Source organism: Mytilus californianus, unplaced genomic scaffold, assembly GCF_021869535.1.
Source record: "Mytilus californianus isolate M0D057914Y unplaced genomic scaffold, xbMytCali1.0.p SCAF_5, whole genome shotgun sequence".
In the NCBI taxonomy this organism is placed as follows: domain Eukaryota; kingdom Metazoa; phylum Mollusca; class Bivalvia; order Mytilida; family Mytilidae; genus Mytilus; species Mytilus californianus.
In genome coordinates, this window is record NW_026262701.1 from 5,854,297 (window position 1) to 5,872,219 (window position 17,923).

General features: G+C 32.1%; 2 protein-coding genes across 3 annotated transcripts in view; one reads left to right on the forward strand and one right to left on the reverse strand.

Moving 5' to 3' along the window:
- The first annotated feature begins 44 nt into the window (after positions 1-44).
- LOC127702517 (zinc finger protein ZFP2-like) lies at positions 45-2,360 on the forward strand. Its single transcript, XM_052206748.1, has one exon. It carries the CDS (start codon positions 151-153, stop codon positions 2,308-2,310), a length of 2,160 nt encoding a protein of 719 aa, XP_052062708.1. The 5' UTR covers positions 45-150; the 3' UTR covers positions 2,311-2,360.
- A 7,915-nt stretch (positions 2,361-10,275) lies between these two features.
- Positions 10,276-17,923, reverse strand: part of LOC127702551 (E3 ubiquitin-protein ligase rnf213-alpha-like) — a 151,314-nt gene continuing 143,666 nt past the window's right edge. For both annotated transcript variants that reach the window (XM_052206794.1, XM_052206793.1), the window contains exons 91-92: positions 16,076-16,269; positions 10,276-12,959 (exon numbers count right to left, since the gene is read on the reverse strand). In XM_052206794.1, coding sequence (XP_052062754.1) covers positions 12,767-12,959; positions 16,076-16,269 — 387 coding nt within the window. In that variant the 3' untranslated portion in view covers positions 10,276-12,766. The remainder of the gene's footprint in view (positions 12,960-16,075; positions 16,270-17,923) is intronic.

The following is a 17,923-nucleotide window of genomic DNA, read 5'->3' on the forward strand; positions in this document are numbered from 1 at the left end:
AGGAGAAAAAAACAAGACTTTTAAAATAAGATACAAACACAAGTTAATGTATTTTTACTTTTTGAATTTAATTAGACAGATTTTTTTACGGAAAAATCCTTTATAACCAATCAAATTCGTAATTGAACCAGCGTAAAAATAACTCGCAAGATGGCGTCGGCTGTTGCCAAAGCTCAAACATTCTCTTGTGAAAACCAGTATAAATCTGTCATTGAACTTTTAAATGATCAAAGAAAGGCACGGCGGTTCTGTGATGTGATTTTGCGAGTTGGAAAAGAACAATTCTATGCACATTCAAATGTATTAGCAGCAACAAGCCCTTATTTCGGTGCGTTCTTAGGACAGGGTCAGGATCACCCGAGGGCATTTTCACAGAAAACTCCACAAGTTATCGAAATACACATTGACGGTGATTGTGATAACCACGGGTTTACTACGGCCGTGTCTTTAGTACTTGATTATATGTACAGCAGCAACATAACATTAGACTCTAATTACCTCGTTCAAGTTGTAGAAATTGCAAAAATAATGCAAATGGAAAAAGTTTTGGAATTTTGCAACAAATTTGAATCTGGCAAACAATTAGATGTTGACATACCATTAGTTAGAACCACACCAGTACAAACTCAGACAGAACCACAATTTACATTTTTAGAAAACAAATCTGTTCAGACGTGTCAAACTAACACAATTTTTGACATTGGCTGCAAAATTAAGCAAGTTCCAAATCCTGATGTAGAGAAAGTTGAGAGTCTAAAAGTGAAAGATAAACAAATACAGGCAGCAGAAAAATGCAAGAAACTTATAAAAAAATCAAGTGCATTTCTATTGGACAGGAAAAAGGATAGCAAGAAAAATATTTCATTACCTGGAGTAACTCGCAGAAAAAGAGGCCGCCCACCATTACCATTTAATGTTAAAATTAATAATCTTATTGAACAAAATCAAATGAAAAAAGAAGGCGAGATTGATCAGGTAGAAGAAAATTCAACAACAATAGCACCTGAATCAAATAACAAGCACATCCATGAAGAAAGTCATGAAGGTACAAATTGTAAACGCATTAAATTTGAAAATGCTGAAACATTGGAAGCAAAGAAAAGCAGCAAAGAAACAAACATGGAACAGACAGGAGGCAGATTTCCTTCACGAAAAAATAGAGGAAAGAAACCATCAAAATTTTTAGATGATGCTGAATCAGATTCTGATGCTCTTGTGGTTGATGAAACAGTAGATGAATCTTCCCCAAGTCAGCTAAAGCTTGAAAATATATGGCACAACTGTGATGAATGTCCGTATTCTACAAACTCGTCATATCAATATAATAGACATGCAAAAGCTCATCAGAATGATAGAGATCGCCTTGAAGGAAGTGAAAAAGAATATAAATGTGATCGTTGTGATTTTTCAGCTCACAAATACAAAGTTCTACAGACACATATTCAAGAACATCTACATGCTGAAAACATTTGCAGTTTCTGTGATTTTGAAGCTGAAAATTCAGACTCACTACTTGAACACATCCCGATTCATAAACCACCCCATCCGTATCATTGTATTTATTGTGACAGCAAATATAAAACAAGAGCTCAGTTAAATGTCCATCTTCCAAAACATTTAACTGTTAAACCTTTTGTCTGTGAAATTTGTCAAGCTGCATTCAAGTGGAAACATGCACTTAAATGTCACATGGCCACTCACAGTGAAACAAAAGATCATCTGTGTGATGTTTGTGGATTTGCAACAGCTCACAAAAGTCAATTAAAAGCACATAAACTCATTCATACAGGAGACACATATAAATGTGAATATCCAAATTGTAAATTCCAGTCAATCAAAAAGCAGAGTTTGAAATATCATATACTAACACATACTCAGGAAAAACCTCATCAATGTGAAATCTGTGGGCAAAGTTTTTCATTGAAAAAAAATCTAAACAGACATGCATTACTTCATACTGATGTACGACCATATAAATGTAAATTTAATGAGGTTTGTAACTTCGCAACAACAAGATATGATAAGTTAAAAGAACATTTGCTCAAAATTCATAGTCATGGAGAGGCACCAAGCAAAAGGTTTAGACTTTCTGATTATCCCAAAAGTTTAGTTCCTCCTGATGAAGAAGAGCCTCCAATGCCTAGTGTAATTCATATTGAGAATTCTGATATTAGTTTAGGCCAGATATCATTGAATGATTTAGAGACAAAAGTATACATACAGCAACCAGGAGGAGAATCTGTTCCCATCACACTTGTGGCATCTAAATTTGAAATACCATATCAATTAATAACTAAACTAGAGAATTAATTGTTACTTGTATGTATATTAAAAAAAACAGTATTTATGATGAAAAATAATGTTTGTTTTTTATAACTATTTAATGTAGAATTGAGAATGGAAACAGGGAATGTGTCAAGGAGACAACAACCTGACCAACGAGCAGAACACAGCCCAGTGCCACCAATGGGTCTTCAATGCAGCAAGAAATTCCCACACCCAGAGGCGGCTTCAGCTGGCCCATAAGCAATAATGTATACTAGTTCAGCAAAATGGACGCTACATATAAATGAAAACAAAGGCTAGAGGTTCCTGACTTGGGACAGGCACATTGTATTTATAACATACACCTGTGTATGAACAAAATGAAGAGGGTTACTGGGTAAAAGTAAGCTTAAGGGAGATAGCAAACTAGAACAACACATGTTATATTATAAATTTTGAATTTTCATGATATCTATATGGTACAGATCAAATATCCTCGATAAAAATCAATCTAGCACAACTCTCAGTCATTGGAAATACTTACGCAAGTCATAATTATTTACTTGAAGATGTAAGTAATATTTACTTATATAAGTATATTTGTAAGATTTTTATTTTATTTTCAAGGTTTGAATAATCTCCCCTTAATCTTCTCCAAAAATTTACTTATACAAGTAATTGGGGGGTCAAAACATGCCTTAACTATATTTTCGAGGTTTTTGCCCAATTATTTTTTAATTCAGAGTTTAAAATTTAGTCTCAAGATCTTAACAAAGAAATCAATTGCCCACAGATGTTAAGTAACTGCCAAGGCCTTCAAAAATTGCTCCCCGTAGGCTTGTAAATGAGCAGTATTTTGAAGATAACAGACTAATGAGATTTTCATTGTCCATGAAATGATACTTTTATGAAAAGTACCAGTAAGGACAGCTATTAATGACAGACTATTTAATACTTCATTAGAGAAATTCAAGAAAAGAAGAAAATAAGACTTTTTGGCTTATATAAGTAAAAAAATCTGAATGTCTAAGGGATATAACTCTTTACCTCCAAAATAACTTACCTATACCAGTAAATTAAAGACACTTGTACAAGTATTACCACTGACTCTATTATACAAGTTAAATACCATTTGCTTAAATTTCATGGTTTTATAGTGTGTTCTTTAAAACTCTATCTTTTAAAATAGTATGACTTGTCTCACTTTACATTACAGATGAAAAAATACAATATTAAAAAACAAATACCAAATCATGGTGGAAACTGAAATAATGTTTTCTTTTTTACCCAGACATTGTATTACTTATCAAAAACGGCAGCTGCATATATATATATGTGCACATGTACACTGCTCTTTAAAGGGACGAACTTCATTCTCTATCATGGTTTCAATATCAATTGGTTAATTTGTATTTAGTATTAGTGTTTTCTGTAGCATTTTATTACAATGAAGGAATGATCTACATAGACATTGAATACATATATAAATAAGAAGATGTGGTATGATTGCCAGTGAGACAACTCTCCACCATCATTACCAGAGACCAAATGATGTAGAAGTGAACAACTATAGCTATAGGTCACCTTCAACAATGAAAAACTCATATCACATGTATGTTTTTCTTAACCAGTTCAACTGATATACTTATTTTGGAGAAATTCATAAACCGAGATCTAGTCATTCTAATAGATATAAGAAGATGTGGTATGAGTGCCAATGAGACAACTCTCCATCCAAGTCACAATTTGTAAAAGTAAACCATTATAGGTCAAAGTACAGCCTTAAACACGGAGCCTTGGCTCACACTGAACAGCAAGCTATAAAGGGCCCCAAAAATGACTAGTGTAAAACCATTCAAACAGGAAAACCAGCGGTCTAATCTATTTAAAAAACGAGAAACAAGAAACACTTATGAACCACATCAACAAACGACAACCACTGAAGACCTTATTGTGATGAATCTCGAAACATGTTCAGTCAGTACCTTGTCTGTGAGACTATTCTCCTGTTAAGTTTCGAATGTTGCATTTACCTCAGAGAAAGTCGTTAGTGAACCTACTACAAAGTCACAGGAACTAAGGGAATGTCAATGGACCTCCCTTTTTCTATATATAAATATCTTGTGTCTGTTTTAAATTTTTTAGTAAAGATATTTTTATATTTTAACTTGTATATAAATTTAAGGTCAAGATACAGTAAATGGGTTTTGTCACAGATTTTGGTAAAATTTGCATACACTCTTGGCTCATTGAATTATGACTGACAATCCAACAAAAAAAATAAGGCATATATCTCTTTTATTGTCTGAAATATTATTAATTGAATTCTTTCAAAAAAGTTGAACATTTGTATAGAAAGCACATAAAATAAATGAAAAAGTTCTTAAATTCATCTTTAAATCACAAAATCTCCATTTCAAGTCCATAAATTTTTCTTTAAAAATGATTTGTTGTTGATACATAAATTTCCATTTAAATGACATAACATAATCTAATGGTCACTGACTTTGTTTTCGGTGTATTAACAATCTGTTGCCTATTTTGTAGAGAAAAACATCAACAATTGATATTTTACAGCCTACAACCAATGAAGTTACGCTTATTTCGACGTTTTTTGGTATTTTTTCACCTAGAGCACTTGTTTGAATAATGTATAGCATAAAAACAAAGTCAGTGACCCTATAATTTTTATACGACCGCAAAAATTCAAAAAAATTTGCGGTCCTAAATTGGTATCACGTCGTCATCGTCCGAAGACATTTGGTTTCCGGACAATAACTTTAGTACTAGTAAATAGAAATCTATGAAATTTAAACATAAGTTTTATAACCACAAAAGGAAGGTTGGGATTGATTTTGGGGGTTATGGTCCCACATTTTAGGAATAAGCGGGCCAAAAAGGGGCCCAAATAAGCATTTTTCTAGTTTCATGACAATAACTTGTGGAACAGTGTATGGATCTCTCTGAAATTATACCACAAGTTTCCATATCACAAAGGGATGGTTAGGATTGGCTTTGGGGGGTTATAACTCAAACCGTTTAGGAATTAGGGGCAAAAAAGTGAGAAAAAACAAGGGTGTCCTGGTTAATGGACAATTACTTAAGTACAAATTACAGTGTAAGGGAGGTAATTCAAACACAACTTTGAATTACCTCCCTTACACTGCTTTTGAATTATGTATACAGAATTTTTGTAATGTCTTGATGTGATTAGCTGTCAATTCATCTTTAGAAGTTACTATTTTATAATTTTAGAAATGCTGATTAAGGTAAATTAATTTTAGCTATGATTATGTATGTCATTTTCTATTTTAAGACTTTAATGATGTATTTAAATGGGTTATTATGGTTGAAAACTCCATTGGAAATTTGAATTGAAATTATGACCATGACTGAGGGAAAGAATTTTTTTGGAAAAAAGAGGGGGTGGGGGGTTAAAAAAAATTTGGGGGGGGGGGGGGCAATTTTTTCTCAAGATTTCAGAAATCAAAAAGAAAATCCTTCAAATTTGTTTTTTTTTTTAAAAGAAAGGGGTGGGGGGAAGGTCAATTCGCAACAGCAAAGTGTATTGCACAAAAGCAAAAATTGAATATAAATTCAAATCATATAACCAATTCTAAGTTCTTTGACTACAGTTATTCTGTGTCAGAAACCTATTATGTGTCAAATATTGAATTACAATCCAAATTCAGACGTGTATAAAGCGCAAATATTGCGTCCATTTTTACCCCAACTGTTCAGGGTTGGACCTCTGCGGTCGTATCCAGCTGCGCTCTGTGAAGCAATTTATTTTACATCATATAAGTTTTTAGGTTTTTGTCATGTGAATTTCTCACTTATTATGAGTAATGAAATAAACGTTTGGTATATGGGTTCCATGTAACGTCTACATGTCCATCAGACAGGGTTCACCTGACATCAACCTTCGTTTCATGGATCAGTAATCAAGGTTGAAATTAGGTCTGTTTCTCAGATACTACAAGCAGTAGGTCAACTATATATGGTGTATGGAATGATTGTAAGGGGTGCATGTCAGTCTAGCAGGTTTCATCTGACCTTGACCTCATCTTCCTGGTTCATTGATCAATGTTAAGTTTTTGTGTTTTTGGTGTTTTTTTCAAATACTAATAGCAATAGGTCATCTATATTTGGTGTAAGGAATAATTGTAAGGGGTACATGTCTGTCTGGCAGGCATCATCTGACCCTCACCTCATTTTCATGGTTCATTGGTCGATGTTAAATTTTTATGTTTTGGTCTGTTTTTCAATTACCATAAGCAATAGATCAACTATATTTGGTGTATGGATTAATTTTAGGGTATACATGTCTGACCGGCTTTATCTGACGTTGACCTCATTGTCATGGATCTTTAAAAATTTTAAGTTTATTTGATACATGTATTTAAACGTCTATCTTGAAGACTTTCAACATAAAATCAATGGTCATTAAAGCAGGAGAGACATTTCAGCTTGAGCACTTATGTTCCCTAAAACACACACCATTATACACTGTAAAGTGTAAGACATTATTGATTGACCTTTTAATTTTTTTTTCCTGTACATATATAAAGAAGAACTGGATGTAGATGTGCATGTAATTGAATATTTCATGAAAATCTTGTACCAGTATTATATGAAGAATATCATCTACATAATTATGCATGAGAGTTACCTACTGTAAGATGAATACACATGGTAAAATACACGACGAAAAAATTTACCTTATGAGTTTGTTTATGGAATTGTAATTTTCCTGAAAAGAAAAAAACATGATCACTAATCAAGTAATGGTATGTGAATATGAAGAGTTTCAAAAATCTATAGAGATGAATAGATAAGTCTATAGAAATAAGACGATATGGTGCGATTGTTAATGAGACATCTATCCACAAGAGACCAAATGTCATAGATGTATGTCACTAAAATTGAGAATGGATATGGGGAATGTGTCAAAGAGACAACAACCAGACCAAAGAGCAGACAACAGCCGAAGGCCACCAAAGGGTCTTCAACACGGTGAGAAAATCCCGCACCCAAAGGCAGGCTTCAGCTGGCCCCTAAACAAAAATGTGTACTAGTTCAGTGAAATGGACGTCACACTAAACTCCAAAACATATAAATGAACTAAAATTAAAAATCATATAAGACTAACAAACCAGAGTCTCCTGACTTGGGACAGGTGCCAAAATAAGGCGGGGTTAAACATGTTTTGTGAAATCTTAACCCTGCATGTATATGTACTGATTGATATTTAAGTCTGGGAAGACCTAAGTTGTAATGGGTGTTGAACTAGCTTTCAGCAACTGTGAGTACTCTTAGATTGGTATTTGTTGTCTTTTGTCTTTTTTTACAGTTTATGATGTTATATACCACTGTCCAAGGTTAGGGTCTCCAACATGTTTAACCCAGCCACTTTCTATATATGCCTGTCCCAAATCGAAATCCTGTAATTCAGTGGTACATTGATTGCTGTCATATTTGGGTTTTTTTATTGCATAAATCACATTTTGTCATGCCAATGCTTTTAATTGCTTACTGTGGGTTTTGCTCATTGTTGAAGGCTGTACGGTAACCTATAGTTGCTTACATCTATGTCCTTTGGTCTGGTGGATAGTTGTCTTGTTGCCAATCATACCACATATCGTTATTTTCATAGGCTTGAACCTTGGGAATTTGACCACTTCTTTCAATCTGGACTTGCAATTTAGGAGTAAGAGTGAAGACGGGTTAACTCGCAGACAGCAAAATGTGTCCAGGTAGGGAGACATATTTCCTGCTGACTGTTTCCATGTTCACTTGCATGTTAAAATTAGACACAACATATCAGTCTAAAACAAACGAAGGTTCATATTCAAATTGAATCAACATGTTCTCATTCTGATATGCTTGTAATAATTGCAACTGTATGTTAAACACCAATTCATCCTCATCAATTAGACATCTATCCCAAAAATTCCCGATACATCTCAATTTTCTCATAGAATAAACAGGTAAGTGATTTTTTTACCTCTATACATGTACCATTTATATAACACATTAAATAAAGGTATATAGGAAGGAAAAACATTCAGAGACCAGAATGGTCTCGCCTCAAATCAACAAACGATGAAACTTCCTTTTAACAATTCCACAATGGGCCATGTGATGTGAATATAAACAGTTATTACTATACCTGCACTCATAATCACCTTGTTGGTCTGTCCATCAAACCTTTTTCTGGAACTATAGACAGTCATAGAAATTGGGGTTTGGCTTTTACAGGACCGATTTCATGAATCTTCAAATTTTTCTTAAGATTATATTGCAAAATTCACAAAAATCAAACAGGACCGAAGAGATTTTCACAGGCACAAGGGGCTGGCGGTCCTATGCTAAATTCGAAGACTAAAGAAAAGAGTGACTTCATATTAGGTCAACAGCTTGACAGTGAGAAGTTTTAATGTTCACTTTTTGGAATAAGTCGGACACATACTTCTGCTTTGCCAACATGCTGAATGAAAAAAACTATTTTAGTCACTCTTCTTAGAAAATTAAGAAACAGAATGACTTCATACAAAGTCAGCTGCTTGACCTTAACAAGATGTAACTTTTGAGTGCTGTTCAGATTTGTCTGACACCTTCGTTCTGTTTGCTCTTTACTTTGAATTACGAAAGTTGGTAAACTTAGAGCAACATGTGCATTACATTGTAATAAGTGCCAAGGGGAGACAAGTCATTTTATTTGTAGTAGACATTTTAGACTCCTGAAGGATAAATGTTGATAAAGAAGCAAGCTAAGGTACAGAAAATAATTCCATCATTAGTACTGCTATTTCTGACACTCTTATTGCTGTTCCTTATACAGTGAAGTATTGTAAGTTTGTGTAACATTCCAAATCAATACATTGTAAAGTGACTCACAATGAAAAGTGCACACATTCAATACAACAGTGTATTTTAACTCTTTATTAAATAAAAATTCGTAAGGGTTCCGCGGAACCCAGTGTCTCGCCTACTTTTTCTGTTAATCCCAGGCTCAACAAAAATGAGGAAGTAAATCAATAAAAATATTCCTCTTGATACTATCTTTTGATTGTAAGAAGCTTCTGTCCAAGTTTGGTAAAAATCCAGGATAGTTTATGAATCTAATAAATGTTTAAAAACTTTAACTGCAAACTGAATGTAATGTTAACTGGAAGAAAACAAAATTTCCCTCTAGATACTAGCATTTGATCATAAACAAGCTTCTGTCCAAGTTTGGTACAAATCCAAAATAGTATAAGAAAGTTATTAAAATTTTAAAAACTTTAACCACAGAGTGAATGTGTTGTTTCCTGGCAGAAAATCTTAGTCCATTTAAAAGTAAAATAAGGAAAAAATGGATTTATTTTTTTTACAAAATTTCCTTCTAGATACTAGCTTTTGATCATAAACAAGCTTCTGTCCAAGTTTGGTACAAATCCAAAATAGTATAAGAAAGTTATTAAAATTTTAAAAACTTTAACCACAGAGTGAATGTGTTGTTTCCTGGCAGAAAATCTTAGTCCATTTAAAAGTAAAATAAGGAAAAAATGGATTTATTTTTTTACAAAATTTACTTCTGGATACTATCTTATGATCATAAACAAGCTTCTGTCCAAGTTTGGTACAAACCCAGGATAGTTTAAGAAAGTTATTAAAATTTAAAAAACTTTAACCACAGAGTGAATATTTGTGGACGCCGCCGCCGCCGACGGAATGTAGGATCGATATGTCTCGCTTTTTGAACTAAAGTCGAAGGCTCAACAAAAATGAAATTCAGATTCTCATCATAAATTGATTAATTGATTGTTTGTGTTTAACGCCACTTTCAGCACTCTTGGGTCTAGTGTGACCAGTTTTTAATGGTGGAGGTAGCCAGAGAAAACCCCTGACTGTCAATAGGAAAACTAACAAACCTATTCAATTATGATGGGAGTCTAACACACCTGCTAAAATTAAGTAATTATTCTGGTTACAATGCAGATACAGAGGGAAACTAATAACACTTTATTGATATTTGAAAAATCATTTAATGAAGAAAATGATACAAAACAAAAAATGTTCCTTTTTAGTTTCACAAAACATCACACAGTCATAATATAAGAAAACAATTATTTTCATAAAAATATAAATTAATCAATATTATTTGGATCACCATTTGGAATCTTCTAATACATAATACTTTGAACTAGCACTACTTAAAAAAACAACAATAAAAAATACAGGAATGAAAAACATATCTTTACAATTTTATCACAATTATTTTTGAAACAAACCTTAACATTGAGTTTACTGTGATTAACAGTAAAACAAATGATTATCTCCCTTTAAAAATCATTACAGATTTATATTGTTCAAAGGTGTTTGTAAAAGATTTTAAATTTATATCACAGAATTGTAAATTTACAGTTATGAAAAGATGAAAATCAAAAGCCCAAACACAACAGTATACAATGATGGCAGGAATTAACAAAAATATTGGACAGTAAAACTCATAACACTAAAAGGACATTTTTTTTATAAAATGTTTGCAAATTTTATATCTTTAGTTTCTAATAAAATGTATTTATCTTAGAATATTTTTTTTACCTTTTTTAATATGAAAACTTTCCCACTTCATTTGAAAATTTTAATCAAAACACATTGAAAGTAATATTTATGTGGTTGCAAGATATGTCAAAAGTAACTGCCAAGTATAATGCTTCTCAAATTCGGAATTTTATTGGGGGAGGGGGGTAAAAAATTGAGACATAGCTGTCCTCATGTTGAAACTAAATGTATCATGCCATAAACATCAAATATTGCATAAATCTCAAAGAAAAAACTAATAATATGCAACTGTGGAAAAGTTATAATAAACTGCTTCGCTGAGCGCAGCTGGATACGCCCACAGAGGTCCAACCCTGAACAGTTGGGGCAAAAATGGACACAATATTCAAGCTTGATAGAGTTCTGAATTTGGATTGTAATCATATATTTGACATATTATAGGTTTCTGAATAAATGTAGTCAAAGAACTTGAAATTGGTTATATGAATTGAATTTATATTCAATTAAAGATTTCTTGCTGTTGTGCAATACACTGTGCTGTTGCGCAATACTTAGTAAATCTGTTGTCAGACTATAAACAAATAAAGTTCAATTTCTTCTCAATGTCATATTTGAAATTTATGAAATTCAATAGGGAGATTACATCAATAGCTATCAATAATTCACCAAAGTTTCATGAGAACTGCTGAAAGCATTTTTGAGTTATTGTCCAAAAACTGGAAAATCCCCCCTTTTTTAATGAATAAAACCCCATAACTCAGAAATGTAAAATCTAAAATTTATAAAATTCTAAAGGGAGCTTACATCAACAGATATAAACAATTCACCAAAGTTTCAAGAGCACTGCTGAAAGCATTATTTAGTTATTGGCCGAAAACTTGAAAATCACCCTTTTTTTTTATGAATAACACCCCATAACTAGGAAATGTAAAATCTAAAATTTATAAAAATCGAAAGGGAGCTCATGTCAATAGATATAAACAATTCACCAAAATTTCTTGCAAGTTGGTGAAAGCATTCTTGAGTTATTGTCGGAAAATTGGAAAATCCCCCCTTTTTTAATGAATAAAACCCCAAAACTCAGAAACGGTAAATCTGAAATTTATAAAAAACGAAAGGGAGCTCACGTCAATAGATATAAACAACTCACCAAAGTTTCATGCATATTGGTTAAAGCTTTTTTGAGTTAATGTCCGACATGTTGACGACGGACGGACGGACAGACGGTCAACGGTATACCATAATACATCACGTAAACGGGCTTATAAAAATGTAGATATAAAAAATGTGTACAAATAAAAATGTACAAAAGAGAGAAAAATGAAACAGCATTTTAATTTTGTATTAATCAAAATCAACAGCTTTTGAAAACGGTGTCTTGGTGAAATATGTAAAATTACAATATATTGGCAACAACACAATAATTCTGATAAATTTTTCATTAATGCAACATATGATCTCAAATTGTATACTCTACATGTAGTTGACAGAATTACCCTTATCATCATACAATATTATACATACAAACTAAAACATTTCATTATTGAACACTGGTACTGAAAGACAAGCTGTGAACATACAAACATAAATACCAACACAAACAATTTTGAATTCCTTTAAAAAAAAACATCTTTTAGTTATTTTTCAATATATATTATAGTTAATTGTGATCATGTCTCACTGTTTGACAGTAGAGTCAGATACAATGATACACTTATAATTATTCGATGTAAGGACATAACAACCAAACCAAAACAAACTGTTCCTGTCTTATAAAAATAAATGTACATATATGTAAGGCACATAATCTTAAATATCTTTGAAATAAATTGCAAAACATAAAATAGAATCCTTTAAGGAAAAGTATGCATATCTTTGGTTTGAAAATACAAAACTATACATATGGCACATCTTAGTCAGGTGTATATGTAATTATCTGTATGGAAATTCTCTAATGTTTCCTTTTCTGTTTATCCATGTGAATTTTCTGGACTAAATGCCACAATTCCACAGACTGACATGTAACAACACCAAATTGATCATCTGATGGTATTAGATCAATGACTGCCTTCAGTGTTTCTTCCAACTGTTTATCTTCTTCATAGGGACAGGTATCCATATACCCAATCAAAGTATCATGAAAGCTGGAAGTATATAAAATCTATATATATGATCTGTTTGTAAAATACTGATGTCAAGCCATTAAATGAAACTGGTCACTGTGAATAAATTGTCACTATAAATGTATTTATGAATTGTGTAAAACAAGGAGTGGAGTGGCAAAATATCTTTAATATTTCATTTCTACCATTTTAGGTTTACAGGAATGGACTTCAATACAAAAGTTAAACAAAGTTGTATTAGTTTGAAATGTAGGTCACAGTGATACTATTTTCAAAGACATTTGCAAAACTGTATAAAAGACACATATTAGAAATATCATTAATATATCATCATGAATTCTTTAAAAATATACCTAAGCATGGACATTTTTTTTTCTTATAATGTTATTGATTGTTGGTTGCTTAATGTCCAGTGTCTTATAAAGTATAATACCTATTCAATCTCTTATAATGTGTGTTACTTATTCTATTAAGAATGGCAGAGGAATGATGGTACACATGTGTTACAACAGCAATGCAAAATTAAGACAGTTTTTCATGTATACCGATAATAAATGAATCAATCACATTTATTCTTGCATATACAGTCTCATTTCTTGATGCTTCAATACATACCTGACTTTAGAGATCAATTCTTACATATACAGCCTCATTTCTTAATGCTTCAATACATACCTGACTTTAGAGAACAATTCTTACATATACAGCCTCATTTCTTGATGCTTCAATACATACCTGACTTTAGAGATCAATTCTTACATATACAACCTCATTTCTTGATGCTTCAATACATACCTGACTTTAGAGAACAATTCTTACATATACAGCCTCATTTCTTGATGCTTCAATACATACCTGACTTTAGAGAACAATTCTTACATATACAACCTCATTTCTTGATATTTCAATACATACCTGACTAGAGATCAATTCTTACATATACAGCCTCATTTCGTGATGCTTCAATACATACCTGACTTTAGAGAACGATTCTTACATATACAGCCTCATTTCGTGATGCTTCAATACATACCTGACTTTAGAGAACAATTCTTACATATACAACCTCATTTCTTGATATTTCAATACATACCTGACTTTAAAGAACAATTCTTACATATACAGCCTCATTTCTTGATGCTTCAATACGTCCATACCTGACTTTAGAGAACAATTCTTACATATACAACCTCATTTCTTGATGCTTCAATACATACCTGACTTTAGAGAACAATTCTTACATATACAGCCTCATTTCTTGATGCTTCAATACATACCTGACTTTTAGAGAACAATTCTTACCTATACATCCTCATTTCGTGATGCTTCAATACATACCTGACTTTAAAGAACAATTCTTACATAAACAGTCTCATTTCTTGATGCTTCAATACATACCTGACTTTAGAGAACAATTCTTACATATACAGTCTCATTTCTTAATGCTTCAATACATACCTGACTTTAGAGAACAATTCTTACATATACAGCCTCATTTCTTAATGCTTCAATACATACCTGACTTTAGAGAACAATTCTTACATATACAGTCTCATTTCTTAATGCTTCAATACATACCTGACTTTAGAGAACAATTCTTACATATACAGCCTCATTTCTTAATGCTTCAATACATACCTGACTTTAAAGAACAATTCTTACATATACAGTCTCATTTCTTAATGCTTCAATACATACCTGACTTTAGAGAACAATTCTTACATATACAGCCTCATTTCTTGATATTTCAATACATACCTGACTTTAGAGAACAATTCTTACATATACAACCTCATTTCTTGATGCTTCAATACATACCTGACTTTAGAGAACAATTCTTACATATACAGCCTCATTTCTTAATGCTTCAATACATACCTGACTTTAGAGAACAATTCTTACATATACAGCCTCATTTCTTAATGCTTCAATACATACCTGGCTTTAGAGAACAATTCTTACATATACAGCCTCATTTCTTAATGCTTCAATACATACCTGACTTTAGAGAACAATTCTTACATATACAACCTCATTTCTTGATGCTTCAATACATACCTGACTTTATAGCACAATTCTTACATATACAGCCTCATTTCTTGATGCTTCAATACATACCTGACTTCAGAGAACAATTCTTACATATACAACCTCATTTCTTGATGCTTCAATACATACCTGACTTTAGAGAACAATTCTTACATATACAGTCTCATTTCTTAATGCTTCAATACATACCTGACTTTAGAGAACAATTCTTACATATACAGCCTCATTTCTTGATGCTTCAATACATACCTGACTTTGAGAACAATTCTTACATATACAGCCTCATTTCTTGATATTTCAATACATACCTGACTTTAGAGAACAATTCTTACATATACAACCTCATTTCTTGATGCTTCAATACATACCTGACTTTAGAGAACAATTCTTACATATACAGCCTCATTTCTTGATGCTTCAATACATACCTGACTTTAGAGAACAATTCTTACATATACAGCCTCATTTCTTGATATTTCAATACATACCTGACTTTAGAGAACAATTCTTACATATACAGCCTCATTTCTTGATGCTTCAATACATACCTGACTTTAGAGAACAATTCTTACATATACAGCCTCATTTCTTGATGCTTCAATACATACCTGACTTTAGAGAACAATTCTTACATATACAACCTCATTTCTTGATGCTTCAATACATACCTGACTTCAGAGAACAATTCTTACATATACGATCTCATTTCTTGATGCTTCAATACATACCTGACTTCAGAGAACAATTCTTACATATACGATCTCATTTCTTGATGCTTCAATACATACCTGACTTCAGAGAACAATTCTTACATAAACAGCCTCATTTCTTGATGCTTCAATACATACCTGACTTTAGAGAACAATTCTTACATATACAGCCTCATTTCTTGATGCTTCAATACATACCAGACTTTAGAGAACAATTCTTACATATACAGCCTCATTTCTTGATGCTTCAATACATACCTGACTTCAGAGAACAATTCTTACATATACAGCCTCATTTCGTGATGCTTCAATACATACCTGACTTCAGAGAACAATTCTTACATATACTATCTCATTTCTAGATGCTTCAATACATACCTGACTTTAGAGAACAATTCTTCCTCTTCATCATCCTGTGGAACGTCTACTTTGAATACAATACATTCAAATATCACTTCCACCAATGTGTCTATTTGTTCTATGGGTAAACTGCTAATTATTTCAAAAATAACTTTTCTTTGTTCCTCTGTTAAATTTTTCTTGAAGTTTTCTGAGATTCCTTCAAAGGCTTTCTGGAAAGGAAAGGCAAAAATGTTAATGATGCTTCATTCTGAAATTTTCAGTAGAATGATTTATCATATCAAGTTGGGTCTCCACAAACCAATTTTAATATTTGCAATGTAAAACATGGTTATTTTTTTATTCTAAACTTACTTAATAAGAATTCCTCAAAACTTGCATCTAATATAAAAAATAATAAATGATTAGAAAGTAATTTCCAGGGTTATCAAAGCTAATACAGCAGAACTAGCTGCCAGAGCTCTATCGTGATAACGTCAAAACTGGTTTCGATGTATTCAAATCAAGTTTGCTTTAGTTTATTGATATTGTTCTTTCAAGTTACAATGTAATAAAAATATTTCATATAAGCTGGAATTTTTCGCTACAAGGAGATAACTCTCTTTGATTTAAAAAAAAACCCTGAGTTTAATGATTTTATTGCATCAACACTGCAAAAGGTTGCTTAAACGTTTAGATATAGTGATATCTGGAATCTACCAATGGAAAATAAAGAAGATTTGAGATAAGTCCCATAAGATCTCAGGCAAAAATCAAAAACTTTTGATTAATATGTAAAATATATGGAGAAGTCCTGGTTCCTGCCCCTAACTCATGCTTCCAAACCCTCATTCAATGGTTCCCTTATTCCTGTCCAACCCCTTATTTATAATTACAATGTTTGCACAATGGAAAAAAATACAAGGTTTATTTTTAAGCTGCATTTCAACTAGGTTTGTTAAAGAATTGATGAAAGGAAACCCACAACCTGCACATTCTATTATCTCAGGTAGTGTTTTACAACTGTAAAGTTTTATCAATATCTGTCAAGTTGATTAGGATGATTTGCGTTTACAAGAGACTATAACAACATACTGTTGTATTGACATAATAAGTGATTATCTCCCCTTAAGCATATATTCCTTTATGCATATACTAATGTTGTGTTCTACAACTACATAAGGGTGCAATCAACAGTTTTTTCTATGAAGTCATATTTTGAGGGACCATGCATAAGTGACCCTTAGTGGTGGTATTGTTAATAAAGATACTTGTATAAAACTAGATATCACTAGAATCAGAATTTTATCTAGTTTATTATGAAATAAAAACAAGTGAATCTGTGAGCTACTGCTCACTAATGATACCCCTGCCCTGCTAAAAGTATAAGGTAAACAGGAAGTTGTTGAGTGATGAATTTGAAAACACATCACACGATATAGCTGACTCATATAAACCCTGAAACCAAATTTCAGAAATCCTTGCATTGTAGTTACTGAGAAAAATGTGACGAAAATTTTCAACTTGGCTATCATGTGTAAAAAGGATACACGTGTTCGGTAAACAGGAAGTTGTTGAATGATGAATCTGAAAACACATCACACTGTACAGCTGACTTATATAAACCCTAAAACCACATTTCAGATAATCAAAACTGTATGAATTTCATAGATTTTTACCTGGTCTTTTAAAAAATTCTCGTTTCCGGATATTTTCGCCTGCTTCGAAAAGAGCTACAAATAAGTTTTCAGTTTTCACTACCAAAGAACAGGAAGTTTACAGTGTTGTCTCCCCTTAAAACATGTATAGTTAATATAATTTTTAAAATTATTTAAATGATTCAACCTGTTTTAATTGAAAGCTTAAATTAACTAATTTTTACAATCA